This window comes from Harpegnathos saltator, unplaced genomic scaffold, assembly GCF_003227715.2.
Source record: "Harpegnathos saltator strain DR-91 unplaced genomic scaffold, Hsal_v8.6 scaffold38, whole genome shotgun sequence".
Taxonomy (NCBI): Eukaryota; Metazoa; Arthropoda; class Insecta; order Hymenoptera; family Formicidae; genus Harpegnathos; species Harpegnathos saltator.
The window spans coordinates 2,913,494-2,933,799 of record NW_020230183.1 but is presented as its reverse complement, the minus strand read 5'-3'; the positions used below and the strand labels follow the sequence as shown (position 1 = coordinate 2,933,799).

The 20,306-nt window shown below is 44.3% G+C and overlaps 2 protein-coding genes across 5 annotated transcripts in view; one reads left to right on the top strand and one right to left on the bottom strand.

Moving 5' to 3' along the window:
- Cad87A (cadherin 87A) overlaps positions 1-14,786 on the top strand; it is a 168,432-nt gene extending 153,646 nt beyond the window's left edge. The window contains exons 6-27 of the mRNA XM_025300681.1: positions 1,882-2,074; positions 2,664-2,974; positions 4,258-4,413; positions 5,328-5,515; positions 5,631-5,793; positions 6,085-6,529; positions 6,810-7,001; positions 7,244-7,497; positions 7,753-7,885; positions 7,971-8,186; positions 8,481-8,780; positions 8,981-9,225; positions 9,533-9,826; positions 9,975-10,172; positions 10,240-10,462; positions 10,709-11,253; positions 11,643-11,818; positions 11,920-12,055; positions 12,293-12,417; positions 12,672-12,773; positions 12,860-13,073; positions 13,384-14,786. Of these exons, the coding sequence (XP_025156466.1) occupies positions 1,882-2,074; positions 2,664-2,974; positions 4,258-4,413; positions 5,328-5,515; positions 5,631-5,793; positions 6,085-6,529; positions 6,810-7,001; positions 7,244-7,497; positions 7,753-7,885; positions 7,971-8,186; positions 8,481-8,780; positions 8,981-9,225; positions 9,533-9,826; positions 9,975-10,172; positions 10,240-10,462; positions 10,709-11,253; positions 11,643-11,818; positions 11,920-12,055; positions 12,293-12,417; positions 12,672-12,773; positions 12,860-13,073; positions 13,384-13,500 (4,926 nt within the window). The 3' untranslated portion in view covers positions 13,501-14,786. The remainder of the gene's footprint in view (positions 1-1,881; positions 2,075-2,663; positions 2,975-4,257; positions 4,414-5,327; positions 5,516-5,630; positions 5,794-6,084; positions 6,530-6,809; positions 7,002-7,243; positions 7,498-7,752; positions 7,886-7,970; positions 8,187-8,480; positions 8,781-8,980; positions 9,226-9,532; positions 9,827-9,974; positions 10,173-10,239; positions 10,463-10,708; positions 11,254-11,642; positions 11,819-11,919; positions 12,056-12,292; positions 12,418-12,671; positions 12,774-12,859; positions 13,074-13,383) is intronic.
- A 345-nt stretch (positions 14,787-15,131) lies between these two features.
- Positions 15,132-16,801, bottom strand: Rpp21 (ribonuclease P protein subunit Rpp21). 4 transcript variants are annotated; one of them, XM_025300677.1, is made up of 5 exons: positions 16,783-16,801; positions 16,161-16,232; positions 16,012-16,073; positions 15,707-15,798; positions 15,132-15,615 (listed from the first exon to the last, which is right to left on the bottom strand). In XM_025300677.1, the coding sequence occupies exons 2-5, from the start codon at positions 16,162-16,164 to the stop codon at positions 15,327-15,329; spliced, it is 447 nt and encodes a 148-aa protein (XP_025156462.1). In that variant the 5' UTR covers positions 16,165-16,232; positions 16,783-16,801; the 3' UTR covers positions 15,132-15,326. The 4 variants fall into 4 exon arrangements, with proteins under 4 accessions (XP_025156462.1, XP_011138198.1, XP_019696606.1 ...); XM_011139896.3 differs by lacking the exon at positions 16,783-16,801 and adding an exon at positions 16,410-16,776 and having other exon boundaries at positions 16,161-16,281; XM_019841047.2 differs by lacking the exon at positions 16,783-16,801 and adding an exon at positions 16,410-16,776.
- Positions 16,802-20,306: the final 3,505 nt, after the last annotated feature.

Below are 20,306 nucleotides of genomic sequence, written 5' to 3'. Positions count from 1 at the left end.
GCGGATCTTCCGCGTCTCGGCAGCGCGGCGCGGCGGATGAATCCGCTCTCATCACGCAAGACGCGCGAGCGTGATATCAGGATTGCGGCGGAGTTCGGCAACCGGGCGAATTTGCAAGCTAATGAGAACCCAGGAACGACACCCCGGGATACGCGCGGATTGACGCCACGACAAGCTCGCGCTTGCTTGCGGCTACCAGCGAGTCGAACTGGACGGGAGAGTCTCTCTCCTGCGATCCTCCTCGCGGATTTCGCGCTGGTCGTGAAGGAATTCACTCGACGGTATTAGCGAACGAACAAGGCGAGCTCTGCGCCCAGCCGAGGTCTCGTCCGGGCTGGCTCGGATCTGTCGACAATCTCTTGGCGCTTGAATCGTCGTGTTGAATTAATTTCTAGCCGAAATTACGACTCATGAGCAACGTTAGGATTCAACGGCGTTTTCATCCGGCGAGAAACGCGCGGGCAAGCTTCAGCTGAAGCGAGACGCGTTTGGACCTGAAATGAAGTCGCGCAGCAGTCCAAGAGCCGTAACTTTACTTCATTCAGTTTCCTTCGTACAAGAATGCGTTACTTATTTATTTATTTATTTAACTTTGCCGCTTTCTCTCTCTCTCTCTCTCTCTCTCTCTCTCTCTCTCTCTCGTCTCGCGTCTCAACATGCAGGTTGCCCGGCGATTTCGTTTGCTTTCGCTTTAACTCGATTTCTCTCCGGCCCGTGTGAGTTTTCGGAGTACAGCGCAATTCTTGCGCTCTCCGCCGACAAATCTCCGTGTTTCCGAGGGGAGGAGGGGGGGGGGGGCGGGAGAAAGGTTCATATTATTTAAAATAGACACACAAGCTCCGGCCCCCGGGGTGAAGGACTCCAGTCGAGTTTACGTGACTTCAAAAGCTAACAGATAAAAGGCAGTCGCGGTACCCCGGTGGAAATCGGAGACCTTAGTTACCTCAGCCAGCCAGCCCTTTGATTCGCGTCGCCGCCCTTCGGCAAAGTTGAAACACATGGAAACGCAGGTCCAACCGTTCGGGCGTGTTTTTTCAGCGAACGAAATACCGGCGAAACGCAACCGCCCGCCGCGCCGCCGCACAGTGTTGTGGTACAGGAAATTGATGTTCAAAAAGGTCCATAGCATTTAATTTCCAACCGATTCGGACGATTTTTTTCTTCTTTTAATGAAGGTGAGAAGATTACCTACAATTTTACCGAGCGATATTCTCGATATCAGGAAACCTAATCTTAAATCCTTAATCGACAAAGTATGAAATATTGATACATTTTCAGAAGATGATTTTTTTCACTTCTGTCGCAACGCGCAAACCATTGCCAAACGATGGTATTGGTTTTCTTCCAATGTCTTCTTACACTCGCGATATATAAATCCGAAGAAATCAATAGCTTATGCATTAAATCTTCGTTCGTTGCTACTCGGGCAATTTGCCGCGTATTATTGAACTGTCTGAATCTTCGAATTTCCTCGTTTCTTGCTTCTGCAGCTCGCAGCTTGCTCCGCAGGTCTGGAGTTTACGAGTTGAGTAGCAGTAAAAGATTTACAATCCATGGATTCGTAGTTTGGCAATTATATAATGGCTTGCGCGTTGACAGAAGTAGAGAAAAAATCATCTTCTGAAAATGTATCGACATTTCATACTTTGTCTATTAAGGATTTGGTTAGGATTCCTGATATCGAAAATATCGCTCGGTAGAATTGCAGGTAATCCTCTTACCTTCATTTAAAAGGAAAAAATCGGTTGAAAATTGAATGCTGTGGACCTTTTTGAACATCAATTTCCTGTATCACAACACTGTGCGCCGCGGCGCGCCGGTGGCGAGGCCGGGCCACAAATCAATTCGGGGAAACGCGCGATTCTTTTCCGTCGTCCGCAGGACGGCCTGAACAACGGGACCACGGGGGTGGAGATCAAAGTGGCAGACATACAGAACAGCCCGCCGGAATTCTTGGACTCGCTGACGGGCGTAGTTCGCGAGGACGACCCCATCGGCACCCTCGTGATGACCGTGAAGGCCCGAGACGGTGACAGGGGCATGCCGCGGAAGATGATCTACGAATTGGTCACCAGTGAGTCCGTCCTCCATCCGCGTGTAACCGCGTGTCCTTCGCTCCTTCCATTCGATACGAAACTACGCTCCGATCGAGCTTGAAGAGCTCTACGCGTGCACGCGCTACCGGAAACGGGGAAGTTCGGGCAGACCGATTTGCTTCGACGCGTATCGCGAGCGAAAGAAAATCCACATGATTTTCCTCTCGTCTTGCGCTGCGATGTGTCTGACTGCAATCCAGGATCCGCACGGAAGGATGATCCTTTTGATCATGAGGATACGAGTATTTTCAAAGTCCAGGTATTTTTACACGTTAACGACTGTCGTGCGAAATTTTTGCGAGTGGTCGAGAAGATGTGGCGATTCGTTGTGGAGTGTAAATTAAACCGAAATGAATTTTAGATTATGACTTAAGAATAATCCCGAATCGTCATTCGGAGCGGGTGAATATCCGAAGTAAAAAATGTTGAGATGTCGCGTGTTGAGTTCTTCTTCGCTCGGGCGCGCACAGTTTCGCTCGAAAATTTCTTGACCAAACCATGAGAGCAATAGGCCTTCCACTTATCGCCGATCGCAACGACCATCACGTCGAACGTCTGTCTTTGCAGACCCGTTCGATTATTTTTTGCTGGATGACGACACGGGCGAGCTGAGGACGGCGAAGCCGTTGGACAGGGAGGCACTGGAGAACTCGACGGGCGTACTCACACTAATTGTGAAGGCCCGCGAGTTGATCGACGGTATACCCGGCAACGATAAATTGACGGTATCGACGGCCGAAGCCACCGTCACGATTAAGGATGTCAATGACGAGCCACCCACATTCAATCGTCGCGAGTACAACATCGAGATCCCGGAAAACGTGCCGGACGGCACGCCATTGCCGAATCTGGACATGACGGTTAAAGATCCGGATGTGGTGAGCGCTCGTTAATTAATCTCGCAGACGCGCATCTGTCTCTCTCTCTCTCTCTCTCTCTCGTCTGAGATGCAGTGATGCCATAATTCGATACAATTTAATAAAAAAAGAGGGAGTTCCAATGCGATCAAATCGACGAAATTTAGATCTAGATTTGAGCGAAATAATTGTAACGATAAAAAATTAAATTAACTCATATCTGAATTTTCCGCTTCCGCTATGAATCATTTGAGGCATAGCGGTAAGTATACTTATCACCTATTTATTCTCACATTTTCACACGAAATATTTCATATTTGAGGGATTCTTGTCGGGTTTCTTGCGTTTTTTAGCTTCTTATATGACATGGGAACATACATGAAAGGTTGAAAAATGTTTTGCATAAGTTTTCCATTTACTATAAATAAACAAAGTATGAAAAATACACATTTTTACAGAAAAAAATCATTTTCCACGAACTGTGGGTGAATTTTTTGCTCAAAATCAAGATTTGGGGGTTTTTTGAGTTGCCGATTACGAATCTGAGGTCCAAATTCCAAAATTAATTTTCCAAGATGGCGGATCATAGAATTTTTATTAAATTAGCTAAAATTGTACTCTGGTTAGTTTTTGAGCTCGCTGATTACGAATCTGAGATCCAAATTCTAAAATTTACTTTCCAAGATGGCGGATCACAAAATTTTTATATGATTATAGCTGAAATTGTACTTTGGTTAGCCTTCAAGGTCGCTGATTACGAATCCGAGGTCCAAAACTCATTGTCGCCGAAATTATCGCGATTTTTCATATTTGTGGCCGCCATCTTGAATTTCGAAAATCTGACAACGGATTCGTCATCGGCGATCCCAGAAACCCCCGTATATAAATTTTCATGTGATTCGGATTTTCTGAAAAATACGTATACCTCAAAGGGTTAAAATGCGATACAGTTTTTAGTAAAAAACAAAGTTACAATCCCAATACGATCAAAAAAAAATTAACGAAATCTGAAATCTAAATTTTTACGAAATCGCAATGATCTGAAAATTTAATAAACTCACATTTGGATTTCTCGCTTCCGACGTTAGAACTTGAAAGAATTTTACTTGGCAAAAGAAAAGTAGACTCGGGGTGTGATGAAATCGACGAAATTTGGGTCTAAATTCGGGTGAAATTATCGTTGTCGCGCGTATTGGTCCCGCAGTCGGCCGCCAGAGGTTACATTTTCGTCGTCTGCTCGTTATTTTCTTCCGCCTTGCTTCCGCTCGCAGCGAAAAGTAAAACCTTGACATTTCGACTTTAAGGGCTCAAACTCCGTGTTCTCGCTGCGACTGGAGGATATAACGGGCGCGTTCACGGTGGAGCCGGTGCTGGCAACTGGAAGCACATCTGTGAACATTCGCGTTACGAACGGCTCGCTCGACTACGAGAATCCTAATCAACGGAAATTTATTATTCTGGTAAGTTATACCGAGGACACTCGCACTTGTCCCTTCGAGTCCGTTCTCGTAGGTACACTAGGAAAAATGTATTGTTGCGTGAGCCAAAATTTTGTTGTAACAACAAAATAATTTGGTTAAAATATGCCCAACAAAACTGTTTAGTTCCTGTAAACAAATATCCTGTTTGATTACGGTTTGTTCGAATAACGTAATACTTTTTTGTTATAGCAACCAAAAAGCTTTAACTTTATGTGAATTTTGTTAAGAATACTTTAATTTTTTCTTAATATATAAAATCTAAATTTTAGCCCACAGAAAGACAAAATAGTGGGTCCATTGGGTATTATTTTAGTTTATGTAAAATAATATTTCGTTATTATGTAATTTTTATGGATGGAATAACTAAAATGCTTAATTTTTATATATGAAGTCTAAGAAAAGAAAATCATTTGGTCCAGATGACAAGGCAGAAAAGTATATTTAGTTGAGACAACTAAATATTTTGTCATATAAAACAAGGTATTTGGTTGCTATTAAAAAACGCCTCAACTAAACAGTTTTGTTAGAGATACTAAATTCTCTTTCCTAGTGTACACTATCGGATCATCCCGTGCCCCTCCTTCGCAGCAGAAATAATCCCGCACTCGAGTCGTACGAAATGCGGACGAATGTTGAATTCGCTCCGCGCTGAATTGTGCAGCCAATTGCATCGAAACACCGCGCGGTTGTACCGCGAAACTAACCAATGAAACTAATTAACGCGACAATAATGAGAGGCACGCGGGCAAAACTGCGTCGAGATACGAGCATTTTTGAGCGAGCTAAACGCAAAAGTGCAATCCTGGCTCGAGCCAAGGATTCGGGATAAGAATTCAGGCTAAGGACGGCAGCGAGCCGCGAATAAGGGGCGAACGCGCGATTATCGTGCGCAGGTCGTTGCCGAGGAGGTTCACACGAGCCCGAAGCTGTCGTCCACGGCGACGGTAACGATCGCCATCACGGATGCAAACGACAACGCACCCTCCTTCGGGAGCCCGACGTACACATCCACGGTGTCCGAGACGGCGCCCCCGGGGAGCCCAATTATAACGATCATGGCCAGAGATCGCGACAGCGGGCGGTAAGGTCTCGTTAATTCCACGCTTTGCGGAAGCGAAGCTTCTCTTCGCTTCGGCTTAACTTCCAAAGTGTAGCCCCTCCTCCCCTCACCTCCCCTTTGCGACTCTGTCCCGCAGCTTCGGCACCGCCGGCATAGTCTATCAATTACTCGGCCAGGGCGCGGAGCACTTTGCGATCGACAGGAAAACCGGCGCCATCACCGTCGCGCCGTGCCCGACGCCCGGCACGTCGCCATGTCTGGATTACGAGCAGCAGACCGAGTACTTCCTCACCTACAAGGTAACCGTTTCCTGCCTTTCAATCTGCTTATGAGACCTGCTTATGAGACTTCGAAATCACAAGACATCATCGGCTTCACTCGCTAATCGGTATCGCTCGTAAAATTGCACGAGGCAACCATCAGACGCGAAAAGTCAGCATTTGACCGGGAGCGTGGGGGGGGGAGGAGCAGAAATGCTGAGTAAAGTTCTCTTCAGATTCATAGCCCTTACTCGTCCGGTCGATTTTGCCCCGGTTTCTCCACTCTCGATACCTCCTGAATAAAGTCTCTCCCGCTCTCTTTCATTTCAGGCGACGGACGACAACGGGGAGGGTCAAACGACGAGCGTTTCATTGCGCATTACCGTGGCGGACGCGAACGACAACCCGCCGCGTTTCCTGCAAGACAAGTATCGCGCGGTGGTGGACGAGGGCGCCGAGAAATTCGAGCCCGAGCTGAAGGTACAGGCGCGCGACAAGGACAAGACGTCCAAGATCACGTACGCCCTGGTGGGCGGCAACGAGCTGGGGCTGTTCGCTGTTGACCCGGACACGGGCGAGATCACCATCAAGAACGGGAGCCCGGTCGACATGACCAACGCCACTCACGATTGGATTGGCTTAACGATACAAGCGAGCGACGGCATATTCGTCGACTCCGCACTCGTCAACATCACCGTCCGTGACGTAAACAACAACGCGCCCGTGTTCCCGCATGATATATACACGGCGAGCATCCCGGAGATATCGCCGATAGGTAAAGGCCGTGTTAAACCCTTGATCATCCGGCGTTGTTGAGGAATCACGAGAGAATTCGTTGACAAAACTAGTCACGGAGAAAATGAGAGACCTTGTCCCTTGGCTTGACCAGCTTGACGGGATATTTTACGTAGAAGCGACACGCGAATCGCGCGTTCAATCAATTATTTGCAGCGAGCGAGTGACGTAGCTCTTGTGTTCTCGCGCCAAGTGCATGTCTTCTGGTGTGAAATAATGATTGCCGAGACGCAATCTTTCATGTGCTTTCTTCCCCGCAGGGACTGTCGTGGCGGAAGTCACCGCAACGGACGCCGACAGCGGAGTGAACGCAGAGCTGGTGTACAGAATACAGAAAGGTGCTTTCGACGACTTCGCCATCAATGAGACCACCGGCGTCGTCACCGTGTCCAGGAAGTTGGATTATGACGAGAAGAATACGTATCACGTGGAAGTAATAGCGCTTGACAAAGGTATACCTCCTGCGTGAAGTTATTATTCCTCTAAATTGCTGCCGGAATTCCCGCGAGTCGCCAGAATCAGAACTTCCGTCGATGAAACTCTCATGTGTCTCAGTAACTATATGCAAAGTAGGACACCTTGTATACAACTCCAATAATCGCATTGGGAGAAATTATAAATCATAGTGTTACGCTCTCATGGCATCTCTTTAGTCAGCTTTTCAGGCTGTTGCATAAATGCAATCGCATTCTAGGGACGCCGAGCCTAACCGGGACGACGACGCTGATGATCGAGGTGGAGAACAGCAACGACAAGGCCCCGTATTTTACACCCGAGACACAACGAGCCGAGGTCACCGAGGACACGCCGATCGGCACGGTTTTCGCAACGTTGAAAGCCACAGACCCGGACAGCACGAATCTCGAGGCTCTGAACTTTGCCATTTCCGAGCCAATCACGGCTATTGACAGAAACGGCCAACGAGTGAACGACAGCAAATCTTTCAAGGTGCGGGGAATATTTTTACTTGACCTTCTTCTGCTCCGCAAATCTCACAACCGCGACGTAACGACGTGTGCAATCCGTCGTCTCTCTTTATTATGTCGATATTCTATGTACTGCTGTCGTCATTTTCATTCGTATTCGAGATATTTCAGAAATATTCAAAACATCTGGACCAATTTTCAAATTTCTTCTCCATTTTTACTGCGTGCAGCACACAATTGCTTTTTCTGACCTACACGCTCGCTTGTGCTCCCGCAGGACTTCTTCGCGGTGGATCGCGCCACCGGCCAAGTTTCCGTCGTTCGGGCACTCGATCGTGATATAGCGGCCACGGTGAGCGTCACGGTCGTTGTCAGCGACACCACCGCACCCACATTGCAACAAGGACGGGGTAAATAAAGAAACGCAAAATCAAAAAGCAGAGAACGGACGCGTTATTATCGCGCTAGTTTACATTTTACAATTTTGCGATACAGGCAAGCTGGTGGTCACCATCATCGACGTGAACCACATGGCGCCGGAATTCTTGAAGCCGTGGACTCGAGAGAACCCCCGCTATCTGATCGAGATGCAAGAGGAGCAGCCCACCGGCGCCATTGTAGGCGCTTTCACGGCGACAGACGCTGACAGCAACATAGCGGGATACGCCATCGATCCGCCGAGTCCTTACTTCAATATTGATAATATTACCGGTGAGTTTCTCACATCACGTCAACCCCATCAATCAGCATCGTGTAGGCGTATTCGGAAAATTACCGCCGGAACTCAATTTGCAACGGTTTAACAGCATTAGCGAGGCAGTGTGCTTTGCTCTCGCTAGTGACGGGGATCTCCCGAAGAACTCGTTTCAAACGATCTCCCCGGTGAAAGTAATCTTTCGGGGGAGCTCTTTTGAAACAACTGCGACAAATTCATCAGCGATTGGAGCGATTATTGCAAAAGAAAGAATAAAAAGGAAAAAAAGACTTTGCGTCTCTGTCCGACAGGAATCGTAAGAACCAGCCAAGTGATCGATTACGAAGAGACGAAGCAGCTGGAATTCACGGTGATCGCTTACGACTCCGGAGTGCCTCAGCTTTCCGCGACCGCCAAGGTCACCGTGACCGTGATAAATGTGAACGATCAGGACCCGAAGTTCGAGAAGGAGCAGTACAATGCGTCGGTAAAGGAGAATTCCCCGCCTGGCACTCGCGTCACTGTCGTGAAAGCTACGGATGACGACGAGGGGACCTTCGGCGACGTCAGTTACAATCTGATCGGCGAGCATGCCGCTGACTTTAATATCGGTAAGTCAACCGAGTACATAGCGCGAGCGTACGTCATCAATCACCGTACACTTTCAATCGCTCAGCAATTGAAAAATCCCATATCACCTGATCTTATTTAATCTTCTTATTTCTAGAGCTTCCGTCAATTTCGTCATCTACGTCTGTGTGTTTTTTTTTTGTTCTTACTATAACTCGTGTGTTGTTTATGCAATTTCCAGGGCATGAAACCGGAGAGATCACCGTCGGCAGTGCCACCGTCCTCGATAGAGAGATGACGCCGGAGATCACAATAACGGTGATGGCCAGCGACGGAGCTCATGTCAACGTTCGGCGCAGCACCACCGTGCCCGTAGTTGTCAAATTAATTGACGAGAACGACAACAGACCGATATTCTCGCAGCACAGTTACAGGGCGTCGGTAGCGGAAAATTTGTCCGTTAATCCACCAGCGCCTATATTGCAGGTATTGCCAATTAGGATGAACAGCTCACTTAAATCTCTCTTTAGAAACTCTCTTTAGAAGATTCCTGTAGAGATCAGTTTATCGTATCAAAGAAAAAATTTTTTTTCAAGTTTAAAGTTCTGAAAACCCCTTGGAGTCCTCAAAGAAAAAAAAATTTGTAAGTGATCCGCGGATCCGCGGATAAAATAAGATCCAGCATAGTTAAGAGATACGTGTCGGTGTCGTCTGCAGAGCTAAACAGAAACCACATAACTGCTTTACATATCATATGCAGTGTATGACAAAATCGGGAATATTTCTTCTCAAGGTACGAGCCGTGGATCAGGATGAAGGAGTCAACGGCGAAGTCTGGTACACGATCGTCAACGGCAACGAGAACGAGTCATTTTCGTTGAACCGCGAAACGGGCATTCTCTATCCCGCGGCCGCCCTCCTCGGCAGGGCTGGTTCTTACAGAATCGAGGTGGAGGCACGCGACGGCGCCGGGAACGGGCCGCATTCGGACAGGTGTTACGTCGACGTAAGAGTCACACCCGTGAACCAGCACAAACCGCAGTTCATCATGCCGGAGTTAACGAACGCAACCGTTGAGGTGCCCGAGGTGTGTGCGCACTTCGAAGTACAGTTTTTCTTTCTTCTTCTGAATTGCGCTATGATGTAATTAGCGGACACGAGCTTAATAAGATGAATAAGATGACGCCTGCAAACTCTAAAATACATTAATACATACGCGATCGTGCGATTTTCAGAACGCGGGTGTCCCGAATTATCTGATATTGACTGTGAAAGCGATCGATCGAGATCCCGGCGAGAATGGCCGCGTCAGCTACCACTTGAAGGTCGGCAACAGGAACGTTCAGGAAACCGAGGAGTTTTCCATAGACCAGGAGACTGGCGAACTTCGTTCAAAAATCATCCTCGACCGCGAGATCAAGAGTAAATTCGAGGTGAGTGACGAGAGGTAATTGTCTAACGAGGAACACCGCTATGAGGCTTATTTGAATCATCCCTCAGCTTGTCTTGGTGGCAACCGATCATGGCAGTCCTACCGCGTACGAGACTCTTCGGCTGTTAACAGTTCAATTAGTCGACACAAACGATAACGTGCCGCAGTTTTACGAGGAATATAATTTCCACGTGTCGGAGAACCGCCCGAAGGACTATTTCATTGGCAAGGTAACGGCGGAGGACAAGGACGAAGGCAGGCACGCCAAGATTTACTATTATATAGAATCTGGTAAGTATATCGCAACAACAATATCACAAAGTGCCTCGAAATTCTTGCAACAATAAAATTGCACGAGATTCATTGATGTACGCTAAAGGATCATGAAAATTTTACCAAGAAGGTCACAATTAATTTGGATGTCGTCCACTTTGATTCTCAACGGTTAAAAACATTTTGAGGCTTACCAAAATTCAGATTGTATCGCCACATAAGCGCAAGGGACACAATCTTGATGGACTATGTGAACGTTATCAGGGAACGAAGGATACGCGTTTTACATGGATAAGTCTGACGGCAGCATTTATGCGAATAAATCGTTCGATCGCGAGACGAGGGACAAGTACGTTCTCTCCATTCTCGCGTCCAACGATCCCGATCTCTACGTCAACCCCGCACAGTCCAGCCGGCCATTGACGCGCAATCCGGAGCACGGGCACGCAAATGTAACGATAGTCGTGCTGGACGAGAACGACAATCCGCCGATTTTCGAGCGCAACGACTATTACGCCGGTGTGAACTCCATGGCGAACATAAACGACTTCGTGACCAAAGTGACCGCATCCGATCTGGACATTGGCGACAATGGCACCTTGCATTACTACGTCTCCAGCGCGAATCTTTACAAATACGGGTCGGACAAGCCGAGCGGCTCGATAGTGCCGAGCCCGTTCAATGTCACGCAGGACGGCAAGCTTGTTACAAGCGGATACATGGCGGAATACAATCAGGACAGATTTATCGTTAACGTCATCGCTAAGGAGACAGCTATTCCAGAGAGATACGCGATGACTAGGGTTCATGTAAGTTCTCTACGGTTCAGAAGTCGGTTAATGGAAAACAAGTATATATACCGGGTGTTTGATAACTCGTAGCCAATGGAGGCATAGAACTAATTAAAACAAGCGTTAAAGTCTCATACCGTTTTGCGATTTTCGCGATAATTATTGAGTTATTATTAATTATAGATAATAACTCGATAAATATCGCAGCGAATATCGCAAAATGGTCGCAGGATTTTTTTATGTTTGTCTTAATTAAGTCTATGTCCCCATTGGCTATAGCTGAACACATGAATTACCAAACATCCTGTGTATATTATATACATTTATTATATATTTTTAAAATGGATATAAATTTTATTCCCTCCACTTTCGCGATTCAATAAATCAAGGTTTCACTTTGCTTTAAGGTGTGGGTATTTGAACCGTCTCAGTTAATACGAGTCATACTGTCTCGGCCTCCAGAGGAGGTGAACAGCGAACGCGACGAGATCGTCTCGGAATTGTCGAATGCTACACAAAGCAGAGTCGTAGTGGATGACATCAGGTACCACGTTGACGCGTCTGGACACATACGCAGGGAATGGTAATTACACGCGTGAATCATCCTCCTTTCCTTTTCCAGATTTCCATTTGATATTGATTTGGTATACGTTATTATATCGCACGTGAAATTCGTTTTTATAGGTGTGACATGTATTTGCACGTTGTGGAACCGAAGACTCAAACCATCGCGCCAATTCCTCACGTGCTCAAAGTTATCGACGCAAAGTACGACTTCTTGAAGCACTATTACGCCGGATTTGCCATAGAGAATGTTGTGGTGAGTAGCGCGTGTCTGAAATTTAGAGATCATTATTTCTGAAGTCCGACCACTTGGTGGTTTCGCGAAAATCCTATGGAATAAAATCGCCTATAAAGTGCGAATAAAAAAAATCGGAGAAAATATAGCAAACATTGCTCGAGTTATTCAGAGCGACGCACAAGCGCAAAATAAAGTCGCACCTGATTCACTTGAGACCAATTGAGATCAGTTCGACGATGTTATCGCTCGTTCCAGCCTGCGTATGCCGGAGTTCCGGAGGAACCGTTTGACCCTGCGCTTGCTGCTCTGATAGCTCTTTTGGTCGTTTTACTCGTGGGAGCGGTCACCGTTACAGTAGTTTGTTGTTGTTTACGTCATTGGTAAGTATAGTGACTTAGAAAGACTTTGGATTAGAAATTCTATGCTTTAGAGAGAGAGAGAGAGAGAGACATTTAGACTCCCAAAAGGAGCATTTAGCGAACGCTAAATTCGCCTTTCCGCCGCCGACTCTCTCAAGTCGAAACAACATTCATATGAGAAGCTGAAACTAGGAATAAGAAAGGCGCGTTTAGTCCAAGTTCCACTTCGCCGTGCGTCCGGAATAAGCCAACATCGACGTTCAACGGTGTTTCAGGGTAATAACTGTACCAAATGATATACGCAAGAAGGACGGCCTAATCAAGAAGCAGATCATCGATGAACTGAATACGACGGAGAACCCTTTGTGGATCGAGCAGTGGGTATCGCTTTTCCATTCCGGTTCCGAGGTAATTGCCATTACATGCGACAGTGCGTGCCTCACCGTTTCTTCATCATTCGTAGGAAATTGAAGCTGTACGAGGAGCAGGAGCTAACGATGCAGGTGTTCAGCGAGCCTGACAGCGGCCTCGGCGACGAAAGACGCGGCAGTGGCGTGAGCGTCGGCATGGGCGACACATCTCAGGACAACACGTACGCCACGATACAGCATCCGTTGCCGGCGAACAGGCATCGTCCGACCACACCGGACTACACGACGCTACCGGGAAATCATAATGTACGGCGCAGGCACGAATAATAATTGCAATCGGCGAGATTTCAGCCCGCTAACGCGCTCGCTTCCTCTCATCGCGAGCGAGTTCGCTCGCGCATCAGGAATTTTTCTGCTTTCAACTTTGTACTTTTATATTTTGCCACTTCGTTTTTCTTACACTGTGATCTGCCCTCGCGGCACAGAGAGTCTTAATCTCCTTTTATAGCTTTAATTCTCTCTTTAATCTCTTAATCTATCGTTCATTGTTTATTAGTAGCCTGCACATGTGTCGTCGTCTCTAATCCGAACGTCACTTCTTCTTGCATTTCTTCAGTTATACGAATCGGCAATGGGTTTCCAAGGATCAACGTTCCAGCCCTCTCCGAATGTAATGCCGCAGCTCACGCTCGACCGCGACGGCCAACCCCAATTCGTCTCGGGGCTAGTATAAATCGACTGCTCTCCGGTACACAGAGCACACACCTTCAGAGCCCTGCCGCTCCTTCCCTCTTTCTATCTCTAAACAATCGCTCCGTCGCCGTACGTTGTACCTCTTTGTCCGCGGCTCTTTTCTACTGCACGCGCGCGCGCCTCCCCGAAGCGAACTCTCGGGCGACTCGCATGCACACACCTCATTGACAATAACCGGATTAATATGGTCGGGTTTGTCTTGCGAGTAGACGCGTGTACGAGAAGAGCAACACACACATATAACGGCACATTTCCATGGCCGATGATGACTCTCGCCGCCCCTTGAACGTGTGCGTGTGCGTGTGACTCCTTGTCATTTCACAGTTCGAACTCTTCCCACCGAGAGAGCTTGTGCGCGAAAGACTCAAGATGAAGAGTGACGACGAACGACAGTCAATATTAATGGAGTAATTAAAAAGAAAAAAAAAAAAATCCCTGTAGCTGGTGTTTGCATGTATATATGTGTACGTTGCCAACCTGGGGTCCCGTCTGTCTGACTTTATTGTTGGATCTACTTTTTAGGAGAATCAAAACAAAAAAGGAAGAGAGGGGCAAGAGAAAGAGAGAAAGAATATAACGCGCTAGGTAAAAGAAAATAGGCACTGTGAGATAGCTCGACACGACCGAAGCTTGGCACGACAGATATATGTATATAAGTGAATGTGTAGATTCCGTCCAGCCCAGTTTTCATATTGTTACTATTATATTTCTTCGTTAGAGTCTAGTATTTTTTACGTGTGTTATTATATGCGTTTCTCTCTCCGAGGTACGTTGTAAACGTAATGCGTTCCAACACGTGCGTTTGTGAGCGCACTTTATATCCTACGTAGCATAGCACAAGACGTTCTGAGGCCACCCTGTATGTGCTCGGGAACTCTCCTGTAGCGTCTTTCGCGCATTTTCGAACGTGTTTAAAACGCGTCGAAGGTGACATTGGAACGTCTTGCGTTAGGTAGAACTCTACCACATTCCACAACGACTACTGCCAATCGTTTCGGTATCCGCGCGCGCGACGCCATGCCAGACTACATTCGGCGAGCAAAGGATCGAGCCATTGTGCGCACAACGGGACATCCGACATCAAGATTATAAGACGTATAATCGCTCTAAGTTATTCATGACGCGTATGTCGCTAGTACATATTTATTGTTTTAAGGTAGAGTTTCATGAACGACTGATACCCTCCTCTTCCCGATTAAACTGTGATTTGATTGCGCCCGAGGCACTGAGTGCAACGCGATTTGTTAACTCTTGTAATATTGTTTGCACGAGTCTCACTGGCGGTGGGCGGACATAGTCATATCATAGTTAGACGAAACGATGACCTTCGTAGCGAATTCCATTGTCGCACGGTAAAGCGATTTTGCCTTCGTGAGAGAATTCAACGTGTCAACGTTCGATGTTGCGTGTACAACATCTCCCTCAAACCGTCCTCGGCTGAGAACTGAGATCGTGACCATCGAGAATTCTCTGCGAACGAACTTGTCGTAAAGAATATATCGCAACTACTCGAAATAACAGTAACGTAAACTTACGATATCAAGTTATTTCTAAGAACATTTAATGTAAAACCATTATCGGTATCATGATATTACTAGATGGTTACGAATATACCAGTTAGCGCAAAAGTCTCTCTGTTTATTAATTACAAATTTATTGTAATATTGTAACATATTTTATGTAAGTCATTAATAAAAAATATTCGTACACCAATTCTTGTCTTAAATTGCTTCACGTTAAAGTTGAATGACTACTAAATTACGTTAAAAATTAAGCGACTGCATTTAATATTTTATCTTATTTCATTCATCCTGTTTCTTTACACATCTCCTCAGTCTTTTCCAGCAGATCTGACTGCCGAACATTTTCCTTCTTTGATTCTGGTGTATAGTCAAGCGTCTCACTGACTGCCTGTGGCTCATCGAGCCACAATTTATGTCCTTTTCTTGTGGGGAACTGTTTAGCGTTCATACAAGTTAGACATGTCCATTTAATACCTTTGACAGGCTTTGAAATTAATCTAACTCTAGCTGTTTCTCCAGGTATAAGTGGAGTTTGGCAACATTTACACAAGGTTCTCTTTAGATTTGGTTCCCTACAAAAATTAATAATCTACATACACACGCATACTCTACAAAATATTTATATTTTTTCAAAAATCTTATAAATTCTATATGTGAACTTACATACGTAATACTGCTTTTCTAGCACAACCTATCATCATGTTCCCATAGTAAGACGACATACCCTTGTTTTTTAATGCCATCAGATGGCTAGCCTAATGACAAAATATCTACTTAAAGCGGTAACAGTGACATTGATACTTCTAGCTTATCACATCAATTTAATAAGTTTAGTAAAGAAAGCAACTATTACAGAATAATATACGCACAAGTGGTGATCACCAGAGAAACAAAACATTCAAATATCTCTAATATTATTTGTACAAATTACGATAAACAGTCACAATTTGCATTATAAATATATATACCTGGTATAAGTAATTCATTCGTTCAAGAACATCTTTACCTTGACAAAATTTTGTTTTGGGTTCTGTAAATATATAATCTTTATTTTAAATATATACATATATCAAATACTTATTGTGCCACAAGTATATTTTAATAACAATTAACATACTCATCGTAAATTACCCAGATCAATTATCCGATGCTATAAATCCCAAGTTAAGGTTTACAGGAACATGTAAAACTGGTTGTACCAAAAAAATGTAAAACTTAAGATATTGTTCCGCATAGAACTAAGAAGAAAAATGAAAAAAGAAACGCAATAAGTGATAAATATTCAATCTCATAAAGCACACTTTACAGAAGAAAGAAATTCTAATCTCAAATTAGTGACCAATCAAAAACTTGACCAATTCATTACTCTTTTGACATTATATAGTGTTTTCATTATATAGTGTTTTCAGTATATTTAATACAATGTAACACAATTGCATATTTTTTTCCGTTATATATTTTCCATTTTACGTGGAACGATATCCTTTTGTGGAATACGCGCACAACACGTAAGTGGATAACCTCTACTGACACGGATGAAACTTCACACTGTCAAATAATCTGTTCTTTTTATTCTGATTCTGGTTCAATAAGTGGCTCTGAGCAAAGCTGTTACACTCTAGCTCCTACGCCAGTCAACGATTACGAAAAGTAAAAACAAAACTCTGGTCTTTTCAGCTGTACTGTTGAACTGGTGCAATAAATTAGACCGAGATAACTATATTTTTTCTCACTCTAACCAGAGAGAAACCTGAAAGCGGCCACCGAACCGATTACACCGGGACGCTTTTTCTGCCGAATTCCGACGCGCCCCCTGAGAAAATGTGTGCACACTACATTCGTCCTGACGGTAACGGCAAAGCGTGCACGGTTCTTGTTCACTCTACTTCCCCTTACAACGGATGGTAAGTTAGATGGTAAGCACGGACGACCAGTCTCCGTCTTTGTCGCACCACCGATGAGTGTATGCGCGGCAGGAGAAGACACGAGGAGAATCAGCGGCAGATCTTATCGCTAAACGCAAAATCTCTCCCGTCTTGCCCCTTCACCTTCTCATCTTTACCGCAACGCACTGCCCACAATTCGAGAAGACATATTTCGAGACCGCGCGAAAAACTTTTAGCAATGACATAAAATGACGCTATATACATATAATGGGGGTGGCCATTTTTATAATTTTTATATTCAATTTTTTCATTTTTTATTCAATTTTTTCACTTTTTTCCCGAAACCAATGCGAAAATGAAAGGTCACCGATTATAAATTAATTACTTGTGATAATCATTTGTGATAAAATTAATCTAGTTAATCTAGATTCGAAATAAGGATGACCCGAGCAAACCGCATCGAATTGTGATCGCACGTTTTGAAGAAGTCACGAAAATTTGAAAAGTGACAGGCCCGGAAATGACGAGTCATCAAATATTGATTAACGAAATATGAGTGATAAGGTTTTAATCTAGATCCAAAATAACTAAGATCCTCATAAATTGCAACGACATGCGCCTACCCTAGACCGCACATATGTCCAAAACTGGGACATAAGACGTCTTTAAGACATCTTTAAGTCGTCTTTAAGATGTCTGAAAATAAGACATCTTTAAGTCGTCTTAAAGACGTCTTAAAGACGTCTTATGTCCCAGTTTTGAACATTGTACTGTTTGGATATACGTTAACGAGAAATTGAAGCCGATAGGTCAAGATCGACCGGTGCGAAAATGACGAGCACCGCCCAGACAGCACCGGACATCCAGTGGATGTACGTTTCACGTCCAATTTATGTCCGTATGTCTGATTTACGTCCGTGGACATAAATTGGACGTAACAAGGGTGTCCTTATTGAACATCGGACCTGTAGGACGTCCGATATACATTCATCGCGGATCGGATACTCGATGTCCGATGTCCGAAGTTGTAACAAACGTATGTCCTATGGACGTCTTTTGTAAAAAAAAATGGACATATAACGGACGTCCAATAGACATCTGTGTGCTGTCTCGGCGGATATAAGCTGCAAAATTATTTGCGATAAGATAATAATCTAGATTCAAAATAAGGATGATCCGAACCAACCGTGTCGAAATGCGATTACACGTTTCGGAATTATAGAGGCCACAAAAGATGGAAAAGTGACAGGCTCGGAAATAACCTGCCATGAAATATTAATTATTGAAATATGGGTGATAAGGTTTTAATCAATCTAAATCCAAAATAATTATGATCCTCGTAAACCGCATCGAGTTGCGATTATGCGTTTCGGAGTTAAAGGCCACGAAATATTGAAAAGTGACAGGTTCGGAAATGACAGGTTACGAAATATTAATTAACGAAATATGAACGATAAGGTTTTAATCTAGGTCCAAAATAACTAAGATTCTCACCAATTGCAACAACGTGCGCCTATACGTTATGGAGAATTTGAAGCCGATATGTCTAGATTGATCGACGTGAAAATGATGGGTTACCAAGCATAAATTAATAAATCGTGTGCAATAAGAAGCTAATCTTAAATTGGAAATAACGATGATCCGTAGATTCCAAATCAGTCCAACGTTACAGAATTATGAAGTCCGAAATGTTGAAATTAATGTAGAGAAAACTGATAGATCAATATATACGTCATGAAAATATTTATACTAATCGAAAGAAATGATGCTATTCAATTTTAAGGCAGTATGACTAATTTTCCTAAAATCCAGATTAATTTTATATTGGGAGTACAAATTAGTTCGGTCCATTTTTTTGTGTTAAAAGATATATTTATTTCAAAACAAAATGAATGAACAGATCAATTAAAGTATTTTCCATCGCTGGCTACTACTTTCTCCCATTTTTCAGGCAATTTTCGAATTCCATCTAAAAAAAATGACTCGTCTTTTGAGGCGATCCAAGTTTGGAGCCAATTCTCGATTTCTGCGAAAAAAGTGAACCGGTGATCTGCCAAATCGTGCTGCATCCTTCGGAACAACCAGTAATCAGAAGGAGCAATGTCCGGAGAATACAGCGGGTGCGGTAAAACATCCCATTTGAGCGTTTCCAAATATTTTTTTATGACTTTTACGACATGAGGCCGAGCGTTGTCACGAAGAACGCCTTTCAACGTCTCTCGGTTTCAGTTCATAAGGCACCCAATTTCCTTGTTTTTGAATAATTCTCATGTCTCTCAATCGTACGGAAACGGCTTGTTGAGTCACTCCCAATGATTCTGCAAGCTCCTCTTGCGTTTGACTCTGCTCTTCTTCGAGTAATGCCTCTAATTCTTTGTCCTCGAATGTTTTTGGCTGTCCAGAACGAGGCTTGTCTTCGACGCTGAAATCTCCATCCTTGAAACGTCGAAACCATTCCCTTCATGATTTATCAGTTGGAGCAGCGTCACCATAAACTTCAACAAGCATTCGATGGGCTTCAGCTGCACTTTTCTTCCAATTAAAGCAGAAAATTAAAACCTCCCGCAAATGCTGCTTGGTTAACACAAAATTCGACATTTTCAACACTGTAAAAAGCAAGGTTTTTGTATGAAACTCAAAGCGATATAAACTGAATATTATTGGCAGATGTCTAACCTCTCTGAAACCGCCAAAATCGGCAGTCACTATAAACCATTCATAACAGCCGGAGCCATCTTTTGAAAATGGACCGAACTAATTTGTACACCCAATAGCTTTTCGGATAGCGTAAAAAATAAGTAAACATTTGGGGAAGTACATATATGGTTCGCTACGACACGTCATCTGGGTAAGCGCGCGGCAACGTGAATTCCAGGAATCGACGAGGCATTTACACGGGCAGTGAGTTCTAAAAATCGTAGAGACCTGCGAGCGGACTCGTGGAAAAAATGATGCTTTCGAGTTGAACGTTTGCTCATTCACAATGGGTTAATAAAATGCGATTAAGATGTAAAATGTGATGAACTATTAAGAATGAAAGAAAAGAAGAAACTATTAAGAAATATCAATAAACATTAAATGTATTGTTTCAAAATATTTAGGTGAGATTTTTATGTTTCGTTTCACAACCATGATCAGCCTCATCAATTTTTCCATTGGATAATTTTTTCATCGCAAGATAAAAAAACGTAATATCGCGAGACAAGCAACTCCGAATTGTTATAGCGTGATGTAGATAAAATAAACTTACCCCTCGATGATTCCTGATGTCCCTCCTTGCAAAATATATCCTCGGGCACTTAATATTTTTCACAACATAAACACTAAATTTAACTTTGCACAATAACAGGCCATTCTTTTTCACAACACTTAATCAC

Excerpts from the sequence above, each read along its gene's own strand:
- Rpp21 (XM_025300677.1), bottom strand. Across the intron at positions 15,799-16,011 it reads GAATGAATTACTTATACCAG|GCTAGCCATCTGATGGCATT; the intron begins GTATATATATTT and ends TTTTGTCATTAG. Across the intron at positions 15,616-15,706 it reads AGAAAAGCAGTATTACGTAT|GGAACCAAATCTAAAGAGAA; the intron begins GTAAGTTCACAT and ends TAATTTTTGTAG.